Source organism: Limanda limanda, chromosome 23 (genome assembly GCF_963576545.1).
Source record: "Limanda limanda chromosome 23, fLimLim1.1, whole genome shotgun sequence".
Taxonomy (NCBI): Eukaryota; Metazoa; Chordata; class Actinopteri; order Pleuronectiformes; family Pleuronectidae; genus Limanda; species Limanda limanda.
Window position 1 is genome coordinate 2,815,027 of NC_083658.1, and position 16,375 is coordinate 2,831,401.

Here is a 16,375-nt window from a genome sequence, read left to right on the forward strand (position 1 = left end):
CGACATCTATGAGACCAAAACACTGACGTCATCAGAAATAAATGAGTCTAAAAATACTGTAGTGTGATTTCATTCAATCATATGTTGTGCTGGAGGGATTACATTCACTCTCTGGAGTTTCCCTTCACTGCAGCGACCCTGGTTCTGCAGAATCTCACAGCTCCGTCCTCCTGGGTCTGTGGACGATCTGGTTGTAGTTGCTCTTTCTCTTGGGTTTGTAGGTGAGAAGGCGGCTGAACTCGGTGAGAAGTTTCTCCCAGTAGCAGGAAACATCCTCCATCCGCAGATGGTTGAGGATGAATTCTTTACCCCTGTCGGGAGGAGGAGAAACACATTCAGACACAGATTTGATTGGTGACAAGAGCTCAAGTAGATGTTCCTCCAGGAGGAGAATATGCTTCAGTAAAGCCTTTATCAGACATAAACCCTGGAGGAGCTCAATTTGAAAGCAGCAACAATCCATCGAAACCCTTCCATTAAATATGATGCGTTACCTTGAGGCGATCTCTTGTGTGATGGCATCGTTCTCTCTGACAAACTGTAGAAGCTCCCTGAGGACACAGATCATGGAAATACACATTACACCTTCAGTATTGATTACATTGATCCAAATACTACCTTTCTTTATGGATTGAATGAAGTGACTGTGTAACTGAGACGAGTCGAGGTACCTGACATCGGAGAGGTCCTGCTTGACGGGGATGTAGTGAACCCAGGGCTTGAGCTGAGCGTAAAAAAACTCCTGCCACTCATCCCCCACGTGAAACACCAGAGAACCACAGAGGAAGAGATGTTTGAGGCGGAAGCTGGCTGCCACGCCGCGGAAGTTGAATAAATACCTGAGAGACGTGGAAAGAAGCTGAGTCCTATCGTTGATTCTTCTCAAAGCTACACAAACATTTCGGCAGGTAACATGTTACCTGGCCTTTACAACGTGGTCACTTACTTGTATTTGCAGTGATCGACCAGTGGGATTTCTTTGGCTGCAGGACTCCCTAGTGTGTCCTATGGCAGAGAGGCAACATGATAAGTGAACTATCAGCGCTGATCACCTGTGACATCCTATAGCTTTATAACTAATATGACTGTAATTGGCCTCAGTGTAGTTTCAGTGTGTCTGACCTTCTCAGACTTCCAGGCCTGGTTCTTCGTGTACTCTGCATCCACCAGCTCTGGAGCGTCTCTGGACAGGAGGATCAGCGGGTCTCGCTCTGGACTGGTCCTGTCCACGAGACAGAAAGAGGACAAATCAGCTCGGAAAACACAAATGGTAAAAAACTTCAGATAACTGACACAAGGTAGTGAATTTCCAGGACTGACCGGGAGCCTCTGAAGAATCCTTTAGAGTCTTTCTTCGTCCACGGCCACTGAGCTGCTGACCTGGAAATGCACAACATTTTAATTAATCAAAACCTTAAATATACTATTAATAACTAAATCACATATATATATATATATATATATATATATATATATATATATATATATATATATATATATATATATATATATATATATAAGAAGATAACCAAATAATATTTAACATATTACATAAAAAACTATTTTATTCTTCGGCCAAATATTTTATCTTCTAATTAATTAACCTGTGAGATCATCTGTCTCTAAAATGCAGAAGTTGGTGATAAATATCTATCACATTTGCTTTGTTTGATTATTAATCCAAACACAAAGAAATCACGTACTGATTCTGTTATCTACTTCATTAGCATATTCATTTTTCTGGTCGTCTCCTTGATAAGTGATGGATCTTACTTTTTGAGGTCGTCCCTCATCAGATCCCACCTCCCCAGACCTGTGGGGTATATGGGCCACACGGCAGGTCCGCCCTCCCAAAACGTCCACGCAGGATACATGATGTCCTGGTAGTCTGAGGTCTACTCACATCAAACAAACACACATGAGCAGTTACTGCATCTAGGAAATGAATATTCCTGAATACGTGCAGGTAAGTACTGTTCCAGTCTGACCTTACTGAAAGAGAAGACAGGCAGGGTCGGCTGCACCCACTTGGGAACTTGAGGGTAATCTCTGACGTTTACCACCATCTCTAAATCAGGTAACCTATCGATCAGCTCCAGGATGAAATGCTCCACTCCACTGCACCTGAAAATAGACAGACACACACACACACACACGTACATGTGTAGAAGGGTCTGAAAAACAGCATTTATGTAGGTTTTAACGTAACGTAAGTTAAGTAGTTTAATTCAAACTTTCTCTTTACCTGGCGGGGAACATGCAGTTGTGCTCCCTGTACAGCTTGTGGTCGATCACCTGGTAGTGTGTGCCCACTCCTCTCTGGACAGTCGCAGCCATGAAGTCCTCAGAGATGCGTCCTTTAAAGGGCCGCAGGTCCTGCTGTAGGACACTGAAGCAGAAACCACAGAAACGTGTCACGGATCACAATCAAGGGAAATATGGGCTGATGAGGTGTGAAGGGAGGATTCCAGAGGTTTCTCATGTGACCAAACCAGCAGGAAAATGATATTAATATCTGTGTCTGTGCAAAACAGAAGTGGGATGATTTGACAGGTAATGACCAGTTTACTTTACAAACGTATTGGTAGTACTTGCTTTGTTATGATTAGAAGAACAAGTGGTCTAACCTAAGTGTGAAAGCATTAGGGATGGGGGGAAAAATCGATTCAGTTACAAATCGAGATTCTTGTGAATGACGATTTTAAATCGCCATGCTGCCTCCCAAATCGATTTTTAAAAAATAAAAAAATATATATATATGTTTTTAAAACATATTATTTGGTTTATACCGGGGGGGATATATGGGGGGAGCAACATCACCCCAGAGCATGTTGACCAGCTCTTGTTTTTGCACAAGAATCTAAACATACCCAAGCACTAGCTTTGCATCGCCTACATGCAAACAACAATAGCCTACTTTTTGTTTATTTCAAAGTTTATATTTTAAGTAGACTTTTATTCATTCTATTTAATTTACCTTTTATTTATTGTTTAAAAGTAGCCTAGGTGGCATACATGTCTTAATCAGTCAGTTTGTGTGCAGTTGACAGGGGCTATACAATATTAAGGCACATTTTTATTTATGTTCTCTATTGGCTGCCCGGCAGTCATTAAGTTAATGTCAATATTTGAAATAAAACTTGTAAAGCTCTAAGTGAATTTGACTGTGTTGTATTTGAAGGTGTGATTCAACATTTTCCATGGTGCAGTATTTAAAAAAAAAAAAAATCACCAAAAGAAATCCCAGGAAATCGTAATATCGAATTTCCCTAACCCTAACCCTTACAGAATCGCAATACATATCGTATCGCCACCTAAGTATCGTGATAGTATCGTATCGGGAGGTCCCTGCCGATTCCCGTCCCTAGAAAGCATGTAGTGGATGATAACATTATGACTATTGGACGTTGAGCTTCACACTCACCTCAGGTGGCAGCTGCAGTTCACAGGGCTGCAGGCAGAGAATCCTGCAACAGCCTCAGACACGGTTTCTCTCATCTTCCTCCACTCGTTGCCTGAGACAGAAAAGTAAACACGAGGTTTTCACATGCAAGATTCAAGAGATTCAAGATTTTTTATTGTCAAATGAACAGAGATAACATGAAGTAGTCACTGTCAATGAAATGCTTGGGTCACACACTCTCTTTAAGCAATGCTCAGTAATTTCAACCCATAAAATAAAATAAATTAGATTAGATTCAACTTTATTGTCATTGCACAGGACAAGTACATATGCAACGAAATGCAGTTTAGCGTCTAACCAGAAGTGCCAAAAAAAGGCAGTAAAGTGCAGAGTATTGTGCATATTAAAGTGAAAATGTAATAAATAGGATCTGTACAGTAGAAATATATATGGAATATAACAGTATTAACAGGAAATGTAAGATATAAGGACGATGAATACACTATGAGCAGGCTTAAAAATATAAATATATATAAATATGAATACACTATAGGCAGGATTATACAGTATAAAAAACAAAGTAACAGTCAGTGCAATGTACGAATGTTCAAATGTTCAGTGGTTGGAGGAGGGGGAGAAATAGTATAAAATAGAATAAAAAAGAATAAAATAGAACAACAATGAAATAGAATATCAAAAAATTTAAATAGAAAATAAAATATATACATCTAAATATATATCTTTACAGGTGAATGTTCAATTTGTGCAGTAGTGCAATATTCAAATATGCATCGTCCCAACACTGATCCGGATCCACTTTCTATTCTAATGTCCTTCTTCATCCTGCCTGGCTGCCTCACATCATCTTTAAGAAACAACACGAACACAAATCTCATCTTCTTTGCTGCTTTTAGCGGAAGTTCCAACTTTTCCCCACAACTTCACCCATGTTAGCTCGCAGGCTAGCTAGCAGGTTAGCTCGCAGGCTAGCTGGTGAGTTATCTCGGAGGGGAACCAGTCGAACACAGAGCGGCGGGGTGTCGTGGTTCCTGTGGACGTGTTGACGAGTTGTTCACGTGTTCGTTACCTGCAGCAGCGACCGAGAAGAAACTGTAAATCAGCCACAGCGTCGAAAAGCTACACAGCCAAACCCGCTCCATGTTTCTGCTGATCCTCTACTTCTGCCTGAGGAGCAGGACGAATCCCGCCATCTGCCATCCGTTGGTTCTGCCTGGAGCCGTCAGTACGGTAATGCGCAACAAAATGCATCTACCGTAACGTTTATAAATGTTTCTTTATTTTTATATCTCTCCTTTGTGTTGAGATATCTATGTTTTGTTCTCTATCTTATGAATGTATTTTACTATATTTTATCTACATTTATATCCTGTGAATCAATATTAGCTGTGTAGTCTATAGAATTAACAATATTACAACCGTTTATTTTATCCTGGAGTGATATATAATTTCTGGACTCAAATACAGGGTCAAACACAGAGCGCAACCATCTGAGTGTCAATCTGACTGCAAAGTGCAACTTGGGGAAAGCGTGAGGAGGAAATTCATCTTGAGATTTGAGATAATGAAAGCACGGATTCTCAGGAAGGAGAGAGGATGCGCCCGGACTATAACAAAGAACTATTTCATGAATTATTATGGGAAAAACCTATGAAATCCTCCTCCAAGGTCTAATCTGCTGGGTCTCTCCACTGTAAAAAACTCCCTTCTTGATAAAGGCACAATGGTGAGAGACACTTGGTGGACTGGACTTTCTCTCAGTACGGTAATGCGCAACAAAATCCATCTACCGTAACGTTTTAATATGTTTCTTTATTTTTATATCTCTCCTTTGTCATCACTAATGAACACTGAATTGTTCTTGTGATAAATGCAGTGAATGCAGGTCCATCGTCTCTGGTCTATTGAGTATTAAACACAATCATGTGTACTTAAATGAATAAATGTGGAACTAAAAGATGTGCAACTGTATGAACTTTATTTTTATGAATAATTCTGAGCACCTGTCCCCCAACATGTCTGTGTAAAACATCACCTCCCACTGCACAGCCAAAGATCCTAATTATTCTCTCTGATAGACAATGCTGATGAAAGGGCTGATTCCAAAGCTTCTCTAATTTCTGAAATGATTTCAGGGCACGAGCCTCCTGAAGCATCGTCCTTTAAATGTTCTCGAGAAAAATAGGCGACGGAGTCTCCTGAGATTTGCCCAGTGATGGTGTGTGACGGAGAGAGGAGGAGACAGAAGGCAGGTGGAGGAGAAATTATGTCAAAGGAGCAAGAGAGAGAGAAACTATGAGAGAGGGTATTACATGTTTGATAAAGAGATAGTGGAGATCAAACCTGAGGGAGGATTTCAACTCAGATGATGAGATCTTTTCAAGTTCCACAGCTCCTTTGATTTCCTCGTCTTACAAACACCTGGATCGACAATGCTGCACATCTGGCTTCTTCTCCTCTCCGGCCTCTGCCTCCACCAGTTCTTCCTCTGCAGGGCCGAGGAAGGTCTGGAGTTTCCAAACTTCGACGGGAAGGACAGAGTGCTGGACGTGAGCGAGCGCAACTACAAGAAGGCTCTGAAGAGGTTCGACCTGCTGTGTCTGTTCTACCACGAGCCGCTGCCGGCCAACAAGGGTCTGCAGAAGAGGTTCCAGATGACGGAGCTGGTGCTGGAGGTAAGAGGAGAGGATCTACACTTTCCAACGAGTACCCCTTTATATATTATTATTATTATTATTATTATAAGTAGTAACTAACTTTATATATTACTAGTAAATCATGCTCTCATGTTTTAAAGATCAATTAACGAAGTAAACAAGTTAAACTCAGTCCAGGAACCCGGTCAACCATCACATTCCCTTTGTCTCAGATTCTTCCAGCCATCTTTTTCCTATACACATTCCATTCATCCTCCCTCAACTCTTCATCCCTTACTCTAACCCTTATCACTTCATCCTCCCTCCCTCATCCCTGTCACATCTGCCATGATAAAGGCAACCTTTAATGTCACAGATAATCTATTACACTCAGATACAACTCTAACTTGTCAAAAGTCATTTTGTTTTCAGCAGACGTTGCATTTCTCATTGTTCGTTTCACAGAGTCAGTGCTTTACCTTCACACTCTCTGAAACTGCAGCAGTGGTTTTATTCCCATTATTCTCGCTCCTCTGTGGTTCACAAGCATCCAGGGATATGGATTCTAGGTCAATCTGTTAATTAGAGCTCGACGTCCATGAAGGATGTCAAAGACAAGTTTCCGTGGATCAATGTATTAAACAAGATAATTTGTGTGGCTCAGTTTGTTGATTGCTCTGACGTTTGTCCGTCTGATGAACAGCTCACAGCTCAGGTCCTGGAGAACAAAGACATCGGTTTTGGGATGGTCGACTCCCAGAGGGACGCCAAGGTCGCCAGAAAACTGGGTATGAGTATAACTCAGTCTCTATTCTACGACAGAGAATTTGAAAATAAAGTCATAAATTACAGACTCCTGACGTTCCTGTCCCTGCAAGCTCCTGAGACACTGAATGTACTTTTATCATTATGGCAGTAACAACTCTCTTAAAGACTCAGACGTCTCCTGTCTTCAGGTCTGGAGGAGGTCGGCAGCTTGTACGTTTTCAAGGACGACCGCGTCATTGAGTTTGACGGCGAGCTCTCAGCAGACACACTGGTGGAGTTCCTGTTGGATGTGAGTGGAGAACAGATTCTCTCATGAAGTGAAGGAATCCTCAGGCAGTTAAGAGCTGCAGCCTCATTAAATACTTCTAATGATGTAATTCAAAGCAACTCAACTTCCAGCAGGAAAAATATTCATCTTATTTTACCCAAAAAAGATCTCTGACATTATCATTACAAGTAAAGAAATGGTTGCCCAGCGGTAGACTGGTAGGATGGACTCTTTGCTGCCCTCTAGTGGATGTGTTGCTTAACAACCATGTAAACCTAAGGACGTATAAAGATCTTTTAATTTGTAAAGGTATAAATTAGTCTTTAGCTGTTTCCGTCTGTTTCATTCTGCTAAACCAAGTGAAATCGCTCCTGGTTGAGGCTTCATACTCAACAGGCCACATGGGAGCGGTGTTACCTCCGTCAAGAACACAAATACGTGTATTTCCCAAAATGTGGAACCATTTCTATATGAGCCTGACTGTGTTTCTTCTGCATACATCCTACCTGTGTTGTACTGCCCCCCAGGTGCTGGAGGACCCGGTGGAAATGATCAACAATGCCATGGAGCTGCGAGCCTTTGAGAGAATGGAGGAGGACATCCGCCTCATTGGCTACTTTAAGGGAGAAGACTCATGTTAGTTTATCTCCATACTCATGTGGTGACCCCCGATCATGGAAATCCTCCGGACCGTCTCATTTAGGTGTTAGCGGTCTATATGGGCTGGGTAGGCCGTGTCCTCCACAGGATGCAGCTCCTGAATTGAGACTCTGCAAACGAGTCAATTAACGCACTTGTGTTTGCATTTCCACAGACGGAGAACGTGTAATGGATCAGAAAAACATCTCGCTCTCCACTAAAGTCGCCTCCATTGCCTCCCTCGGCTCTAATGGGATCTGGAGGCTAATGCCGCTCCATCAGCCTCTAGATGGCCATTAGCGCCATGTATCCTAACTGGGTACTAAAGGGAAACCTGATTCCAGACTCTCGCTCGGCCCCAGGAGAAGCTTTAAATAGCTCCTGCCTAGTGGGTCAAACTGCAATTATAGCTCCTCTCAAAAAAAAAGGCAGAAAAAGTGAGAATCTGTGCAGGACGATGTTATCTGGTCCAATATGACAGAGGCATGAAGTTTCATTAGGGAGCCTATCTCTGCCCTGTGATAGGTCGGCCCTTGGCTGTGACCTTGCTGAGCCACGAGCGTGTTACCAGCGTATAAAACTGTATAGAGGGAGACTTTGTTACAAGGGTGACGACAGTTCAATCATGACGGGAAATTGAATGAAAAGAGTTTCCCTCCCTGATAAATCTGGAGATTCGGTGATAACGCGACCAGAATGTGAATGAACTGTTTCACTTGACTCTCTGTGTTTCTCACTGAGTTTCTCTCTCTCTCCCTTTGCAGACTTCAGAGCTTTCCAGGAGGCCTCCGAGCGTTTTCAACCTTACATCAAGTTCTTTGCTACATTTGATAAATCTGTAAGTCTTCATGAACAGAATAAACTCCTTTGATTTGTCTCACGTACACATCGCTTTACAACAGTATTAACATTATGGGGAATATGATTATTTGCTTTCTTGCCAAAGGCTCAATGAGAAGATTTACTGCTCTTATATTTGTACAGGAAATGTGAAGCTGGTAATCCTATATCCATGATCCATCCATTATCTATACGGCTTATCCTCCGAGGGTCGGGGGCTCTAATCCCTGCTGACAGTGGACGTGACGTGGGATACGCCCCCCCCCCCAACACACACCTTTTTATCCACCATCAGCACTCTATTGTTTTTGCTTTAGGTTTCCAAACATCTCTCTCTCAAGATGAACGAGGTGAATTTCTATGAGCCGTTTATGGAGGAGCCGGCCGTCCTGCCGGGCCGACCTCTGACAGAGATGGAGATTGTTGAGTTTGTCAACCAGCACCGAAGGTTGATTTCTAACTGTTTCTATCATTTAAGGGAGATTTTAAAATTGCTATAAAAAGAGGCTCACACATTGTGGTGTGTATTTATGAGACGGTGTTGTTCACAGGGCGACACTGAGGAAGCTCCGGGCAGAGAATATGTTTGAGACGTGGGTGAGTCATTGATGATGAATTTGGAGAATATTCTCAGATGTTGTGTTGTGAATCAGATCTTTTACCCTAAACTCTGTTTCTAGGAAGACGACATGGATGGAATACATATCGTTGCTTTTGCTGAGGAAGAAGATCCAGGTCTGGACCTCGAGCTCAGAGCTTTTAGCCTTTTGGTTCCACAGTTAATGTCTTTTTATTTTGCCTCTGTGTAGCAGTCAGAGGCATTTTGATTCAGGTTTTCTGAATGTATGTACGTGGGTGCTCTCACCTGTTCTTCCTGCTCTTGTGAACCTGATATCTCTTGAGGAAATTTCTCTAAATTTAGTACAAACATCCAGTTCAGGAATCAAAGATGAGTTGATTGGACTCTGGTGGTTGAAGGTCTTGAGAACATGCTGTCCTAAGAACAGGAAAATCTTTTCAGTACAAATGTTGACTTAGACTCACGGAGTAACTGTTGAGATCTGGGTGGTCAAAGGATAAAGGTCAAGGTCACGGCTCAGGCTCCTCTGCTCTGTTATTCCCAGATGGTTATGAGTTCCTGGAGATCCTGAAAGACGTAGCCAGAGACAACACCAACAACCCAGAACTCAGCATCGTGTGGATCGACCCTGACGACTTTCCTCTGGTTCTGCCTCATCTTCAGATCACATTTCTAAAGATACATCTGTACTCTGTGTGAACCTGGTTTGTCTTGTCCCTCCAGCTGACCACCTACTGGGAGAAAACCTTCAAGTTGGACCTGTTTCGTCCTCAAATCGGTGTTGTCAACGTAACAGATGTAAGTTTAGAGTAAGAATCTCACTGCACCAAAGAAAAGGCTTTTTATGGTCTGCCTGTGTGTTCCAGGCGGACAGCGTGTGGCTGGACATGTCCAACGATGAGGACTTGCCCACAGCGGAGGAGCTGGAGGACTGGATAGAGGACGTCCTGTCAGGGAGGGTGAACACCGAGGACGATGACGAGTCTGCCGATGACCAGGAAGACTCTGACAGCTTCGTCGAGGAGGACAACTACGAAAGTCACGACCAAGAAGATGACGATGACGACTAAACTGAAAGTCCTCACAGTTCAGGTCAACTTGACTGGCACATTAGAAACTGATTGTTGATAGTACATGAATTAGTTAGGCTGTTAAAACAGAACCGATGAAATTAAATAAGTGTTGTGATTAACTCAGTAAACATTTGAAAACTTTAACAGTCAGCACATAAAACTGCATTGAAGGAAAGTATTTAAAGTACTTTTTGTGATTGCAGCCTTGGTGCAAATATTCAGTGTTAATAAAAGTAAATCTTCTACTGTGATTTACATCTGATGTGCGAGTGAGAATCTATTTGTATAAAAGCTACATACAATTAATTTAATGTGCTATAAGGGATGTCTGCTCTAAGGTGGGTTCTCCAGGGTTCATGTGGTAAAAGCAAATATGATCAATAACTAAGACCATTAAGAGCTTTATAAAGCAGTGAGTCTAAATAAATATTCTGTGAACACACACTTCACTTCTCTCCCTCATTACCAAGCTGCACACTCTGCTCAAGACGGCAGATTGGCAGATTATCTCCCCCTTGGATTGATCACCTTGAATTATTCAAACTCCAGTGAATAATTCAGCGCTGTTTTGCCCCCTAATGGGAGCCACGGCCTGGACAGTGAGGCTGGGGGATCACAGGATGTCCACCGGGGGTCCTACATGCTGCTGAACCACTGCAGGTGAATAAATGATAAAACAGGGCCGTGCAAGAGGATGGGACGCGGTGCAGCGTTCACACATAATCCACAGACAGATCAGTGGGTGTAGATCTGTGCATTCAGATGGGACTTGAGGCCAGAGGACATGTCACACTGTCATGAGGAAGAAGAAGCAGACGTGCGAGCATCAAGTGTGAGGGTGTCTTACATGTGCACTGCATTTACAGAGGGCATTAACACTGATCCCTCTCTCACACACTCGACAGGTTCAATGTAAAACAGCAAAGAACCAGGACAAGAGAAGGTGTCAGGTGTGACACAACTAAACCCACAAGAAGCTGCAGCCATTTCTGTTCATGCCTTGATCTGCACATAACCAACTCATTACCCAAGAGATAGAGAGGGAGGAACGAAGGGAAGGGAAAACATTCCATTTAGATGCAAATACCCCTCATTTCCCTCTCCGTCCGTCTCCCTCCTCCTCGCCTCGGCCCAGAATGCATCAGGTGGGCACGGGAGGGGGAATCACCCGAGGACAGATGAGCTCCGACAGCCGGCCTCGCCGCCTCCGGGCTCACGCAGGGATGAGCTTGTTCGTTTGCGGCGCAGGACACTCACACTGACTTTCATTTATCCTCGAGGCCTGGCCGCGCAGCTCTGACAGCCAATTACCACCTGAGCTGGATGACAACAAAACGCCACCAAACAGGGGCCCAAAGAGGAGAAGGGGAAGTTCTGCTCCGGCGTGTCAGACGGCGGGAGCCGACACTTAATGGGCAGCGACAGAGGTGAGCGCTAGCAGCCTCGTGTTGGAGCGAGAGACGAGTGCATACAGAGATGCTGAGGATACGACCGGAGGAAAGAAAACTGTACGAGTGAAACTGAGCCATTAAAAGAGAATCATCTATTTGAAATACACACATTTTAAAACAACCACTGGTGCTGTAGAGTTTCTCACTTCAGCTTCGCAGTTTATCGTTGGTTTGGAGGGAAAATGCAACAAACACAATCATCAATCGTAAAAGTCCGTTTTCTGTGCAAGCTGAAAAGGATATAAATGTCAGTTTTCTGGGACAATGGGATAAATTACAGAGCAAGTTAATGTATTATTATGTATTAAGAACTGTGAACTACAGATTAACACTTTTGGGTTAAGTTAACTTCCACTAACTAACCATGTCTTCAGTGTAATACAACTTTCCTCGCTATCGGACGTATTTTCTGCACAATACAACGACATACTGCAGTTTTACAAATGTTCATAAAATTGTTTATTTTCTTAACAAATGCTGAGAGTGTGAAACATGTCTTACATTGCAACGTCACATGTTTATCATCAAGCTGTCCGACGTAAACGTGACACGGGCCTGTGACCTGGCCTCGGCGTGACAGATGGTGGGGATGAGGAGGAGAGGGATGGTGGGGGGTGGGGGTCTCGTCATATGGAACACATACACACACACACACACATATACATACATACATACAAACGTGCATGTTTACATAAATAGATACAGTGTAAAAACAGGAGGTTTCATACAAAGTTGACGTGTCAGTAGGTTCAAAATACAACCAGTGGCAGGTGCAGGTCAAAGAGATTGAAGAGGAAACAGCAGGAAGTGCTTTGTCCAGTTGTTTCCAGATGTTTGAACAGCTGCAGGGAACAGGGAGACTGGGTTTCTGTGTGAATCTTCACCTTAAAGCTTCCCTCAGGCAGATCAACTGACAGTACTCTGTTTACCAGCCAGGGGGCAGTAGGGCACAGCCAGACAGCATGAGCATGTTTATCAGAGGGATTCTCTTCTGCTGAATTTACAGATTGACTCATTCTATTGGGTCAAACTATTAGGATGATAAAGTGTCTTTTAAGTGCCATTAGCTTCATTTCTCTGTGTTCTGGCGAAAGGAATAATAATAACAACAGAGGAAATCCCTCCTGAATGGAGAGATTCCCTGTGAGCGTGTTTGTTGTGGGAGACGACGGAGAGGAAAACCAGCCGGTCCAGTTACGAGGCGGGTTCCACCCTGTTTCCACCCAGCTCAGACTGTTCAGCCATTACCATCTCTTACATATTTTAAGGGTTTCCCCCAAAAATTAAAATCCTACTATAAAATACAGTAAATTCTCTTGTTTCAGTGGGAGAGAGAAACCGATCTTTAGTTTCCTTTGTCTTGATAAATCCAGTATAAACTCAACTTGATCTCGGAGGATCTGTCATCTCTCTGGCTCTCGTCCTGTGAAATAAAAAGGTATAAATATCTTGCAGAACCTCTTTTATAAGCGGGCTTTTAATGTGAAGGTCATCAGGAAGTCTTTCATTACGGAGAGCAGAATGATGGAGGGAACACGATTCGGTTGTTGTTGTGGAAATACATTAAAATGAATCCTCTAGACTGGACAGTATTCAAATAACAGGCTCTGGTCTGGAGTCGTCAGTAGCTTTTGACGTGAAGGCCCTGAGCAGGTCACTGAACCGAGGAGGCAGGGCAAACGTTTGTGGCCACGTATCCATCCAAGTGTGTCTCCTCTGGTTCATTTTGCCTTCACCCAGGTGTTTGAACTCAGCGTGTTGTTTCCCCACCGGAGTGGAAATATCTCCGTTGCACCTGGAGAGGAATCGTGCACCACAACAAACCAAATCATCCATATAAAAGGGTGAAAGTGTTCTACATGTCGAAGGCTGACATCTCAAGCGTGGCGTGAAAGCCGATCCAGAGCAGTGAAGACGTCCTGAAGGAGTCACGAGAAAAGGAAAACAGTTCAACAGGATGAGACGATTCATTCCAGAACTTTGAATAAAAAGTATTTTCTTCTCATTCACAAACACACATCAATGTGCATTTACTGCAAAATCTGATTGAAATTTAGTTTCTTTCTCTTTTTGGGGGTAATCAAGAGGAAGAAAACCATTTAAAGCATCCAGGTACTTTCAAATGTTGGAGACGAGATGGCAGAGGAGGGGAGATATTTGTCGTGCACTTCAAAAATGAAAATCCAGTTCTTTGAGATTTTGGCGTCTGACCCCTGGATATAAAGTGACAGAGGCAAAAAAACAAGTCTCTGTGGGGACGTCAGAATCCTCCAATGTTCCCATCTCGTTTGACTCCAGCATTTCAAACACAAAAGGAATGAGTGATTGTGACACACACACACACACACACATAAAGTACGTGCACACAAGTCCACGCATCCAAAGTCCTGTGAACACAATCCTGTGCTGATTTCTTCTTTTCGTCCCAATCAAACATAAAAAGATCAATATATTCAAACATGTGTGTGATATATAGATTCATATATAATATATAAAAATGTCAAAAAAGTAAAAATAAAAACTGCAAACCCAGAATGAAAACATTTGAGAGCGATACAAAAAACAGTGAGTTCGAGAGTGGTCCTACACGGAGGTTTCGGACTGTAGCCGCAGCACGAACTTGTGAGACTTGGGGTCGATGAATTCCTCCGACATCTGGATGTAGGGGATCCTCTTGCACGTCACCACCAAGCTGAAGTCCACACACTTCAGCAGGAAGACGGTGCCGTCGCTCAGGCCGCTGGTGACCGACACCTCGCTGACCAGCGTCCACTGGCGCGCCATCCAGTGGTCGCGGCTGTACTGCAGGGTCGGACCCGGGTTCAGGTAGCTCTCCAGAAAGGCCTGAGCGGGAGGAATGGAGAGAAACACAACGGTGTCACGGCTAAGAACAAGAACACGTGTCAGTGAGAAGGTTTACATGGGCACTGGTTTCCTGGTTAGGATGATTATCCAGAACAAGACCGGATGCATCAGAGCGGCGCCACTGGACATTTCAAATATTGTGAGCGTGGCGTGGTCCTGACCTTGGGCGTCATGTTGCTGGTGATGCAGAAGGCCAGGTGCTGCTGGATGCTCTCCATGCTGTGGCAGTGCTGCTGCTTGGTGGTCCGCAGGTACTTCTGCAGGGCCCGGGCCATGGAGGGGAAGATGGCCTGCGCCGCCTCCCGCGGGTCCATCACGTCCCCGGGAGCCTTCTTCTGCTCCTCCTCCTGCATGCGCTTGATATGTGTGAACGCCTCCTCTACTGCCACCACCAGACTGGGAGGAGACGAAGCTTAGATTAGGATTTGAACTTGAAACATGATTAGGGTTGCAAAATTCCGGGAATATTCAAAGTTGGAAACTTTCCACGGGAATTAACGGGAATTAACGGGAATAAACTGGAAATGTTGTGGGTAATTTACACTAACTGTATTTACCTTGTCATATACAGACATAAATATAAACATTTTGTTTTGTCATAGGCTGATTTGAGCCGTGAGGAAACTTTGGGCACTTGACTATATGCTTCTGCATCGTTGTGTCATTCTTAACATAGGTCTTTGCACAGTATTTGCAAATGTACACAGCCTTTCCTTCTACATTGGATGGGGTGAAATGTCTCCACACATGAGAGAGTGCACGTGGCATTGTTCTGTAGAATAAGATGAGGAAAAAGTTTGTAAAAACAATTGGAATCGTCTGTAAAAATATTTTACAATTGATGGATAAATGAATGGAAATAGTCTAGATGAACAGATGAACAATCCTCAATCAGCATCAAAACCTCTGCCACCTCTTCCACAGTGTCACTCACCGGGCTTTGCGCTTGCGGACACGCCTCTCGTGCTCCGCGTCCTCGTAGTACAGCTCGTTGTGGCTGGAGTCTCTGCGACGGGCAGCGGCCGCGATCATGGCTCGGGACTGGGAGTGGGCGAGACCTGCCGCCGCGTTGTTCCCCGGGCCTGTCGGGAGAAAAGACCCCGTCAGACGCTTAGAAAGGAGTGAAGGCGACAGGAAGTGCAATGTGAGGGAACAAGCTACATTCAGAGCAGAGGGGGAGTTTATTACTGCACATCTGTAAATCCTAATATCACAAACCCGGCTCGAAACCTCTGATATTCAAACGCTGCCGTTACTCAGCCGCTCGGGTTCTTCGGGAGGAGCCGGCCCTCGTTTTCAATAAGCGTCAACTTCAGAAGTTTCGTTTTTTTGGAAGAAGAACTCTGTCTGATGTTGATGCAGGTTAAGAGACGGCTGAGCAGCTGAATTATTAATGTGGGGTAGAGATCGTTCATAAACAGAATAATTCATGAACGGAGAGGGGGGGGGGGGGGTTTCAGCCATCCCTGTTCTCAGTGTTCCTGCAGCTGGATGAGATTAATGGGTCATTAATGTAACGGTGAGAGGCCATAGAGGTAAACTTTGAATTTAACATATACGCCTTTATTTAAACCCCCCCACTGGTTGGAAGGATTTAGAAATAAATACTCGGAAAGTTCATCTTAAAATGAGATAAAACCATTTGGATTCAGTGTGATGGAGACTTCACCACTCTTCAGTTTAGGAAAGGCTTTAGTCCGTCCTCGGGTTTGAGTTGTGCGGCTTGAGAACGACAAGTAGGAGCGGGAAGTAAGAGAGGAGCGAGAGAACGAGATTGAGAGAATGAGAGAATGAGATGGAGAGAAAGAGATGGAGAGGTCCCTGCAGAAGGAGG

At 43.8% G+C, this 16,375-nt stretch overlaps 3 protein-coding genes across 4 annotated transcripts in view; 1 reads left to right on the forward strand and 2 right to left on the reverse strand.

The window, feature by feature from the left end:
* poglut1 (protein O-glucosyltransferase 1) overlaps nt 1–4,621 on the reverse strand; it is a 5,456-nt gene extending 835 nt beyond the window's left edge. Inside the window, exons 1-11 of the mRNA XM_061066860.1 lie at nt 4,491–4,621; nt 3,425–3,515; nt 2,246–2,389; nt 1,989–2,124; nt 1,774–1,895; nt 1,321–1,380; nt 1,123–1,222; nt 947–1,005; nt 672–839; nt 495–551; nt 1–311 (exon numbers count right to left, since the gene is read on the reverse strand). The exon at nt 1–311 is cut by the window's left edge and continues 835 nt beyond it. Of these exons, the coding sequence (XP_060922843.1) occupies nt 155–311; nt 495–551; nt 672–839; nt 947–1,005; nt 1,123–1,222; nt 1,321–1,380; nt 1,774–1,895; nt 1,989–2,124; nt 2,246–2,389; nt 3,425–3,515; nt 4,491–4,563 (1,167 nt within the window). The 5' untranslated portion in view covers nt 4,564–4,621 and the 3' untranslated portion in view covers nt 1–154. The remainder of the gene's footprint in view (nt 312–494; nt 552–671; nt 840–946; nt 1,006–1,122; nt 1,223–1,320; nt 1,381–1,773; nt 1,896–1,988; nt 2,125–2,245; nt 2,390–3,424; nt 3,516–4,490) is intronic.
* A 1,232-nt stretch (nt 4,622–5,853) lies between these two features.
* Nucleotides 5,854–10,364, forward strand: LOC132996827 (calsequestrin-2-like). The gene is made up of 11 exons (XM_061067187.1): nt 5,854–6,096; nt 6,761–6,845; nt 7,014–7,114; nt 7,621–7,729; nt 8,497–8,570; nt 8,890–9,020; nt 9,124–9,169; nt 9,253–9,307; nt 9,697–9,797; nt 9,876–9,950; nt 10,019–10,364. Exons 1-11 carry the CDS (start codon nt 5,854–5,856, stop codon nt 10,220–10,222), a joined length of 1,224 nt encoding a protein of 407 aa, XP_060923170.1. The 3' UTR covers nt 10,223–10,364.
* A 3,271-nt stretch (nt 10,365–13,635) lies between these two features.
* LOC132996876 (vang-like protein 1) overlaps nt 13,636–16,375 on the reverse strand; it is a 31,259-nt gene continuing 28,519 nt past the window's right edge. For both annotated transcript variants that reach the window (XM_061067241.1, XM_061067240.1), the window contains exons 7-9: nt 15,476–15,623; nt 14,703–14,937; nt 13,636–14,520 (exon numbers count right to left, since the gene is read on the reverse strand). In XM_061067241.1, the coding sequence (XP_060923224.1) occupies nt 14,260–14,520; nt 14,703–14,937; nt 15,476–15,623 (644 nt within the window). In that variant the 3' untranslated portion in view covers nt 13,636–14,259. The remainder of the gene's footprint in view (nt 14,521–14,702; nt 14,938–15,475; nt 15,624–16,375) is intronic.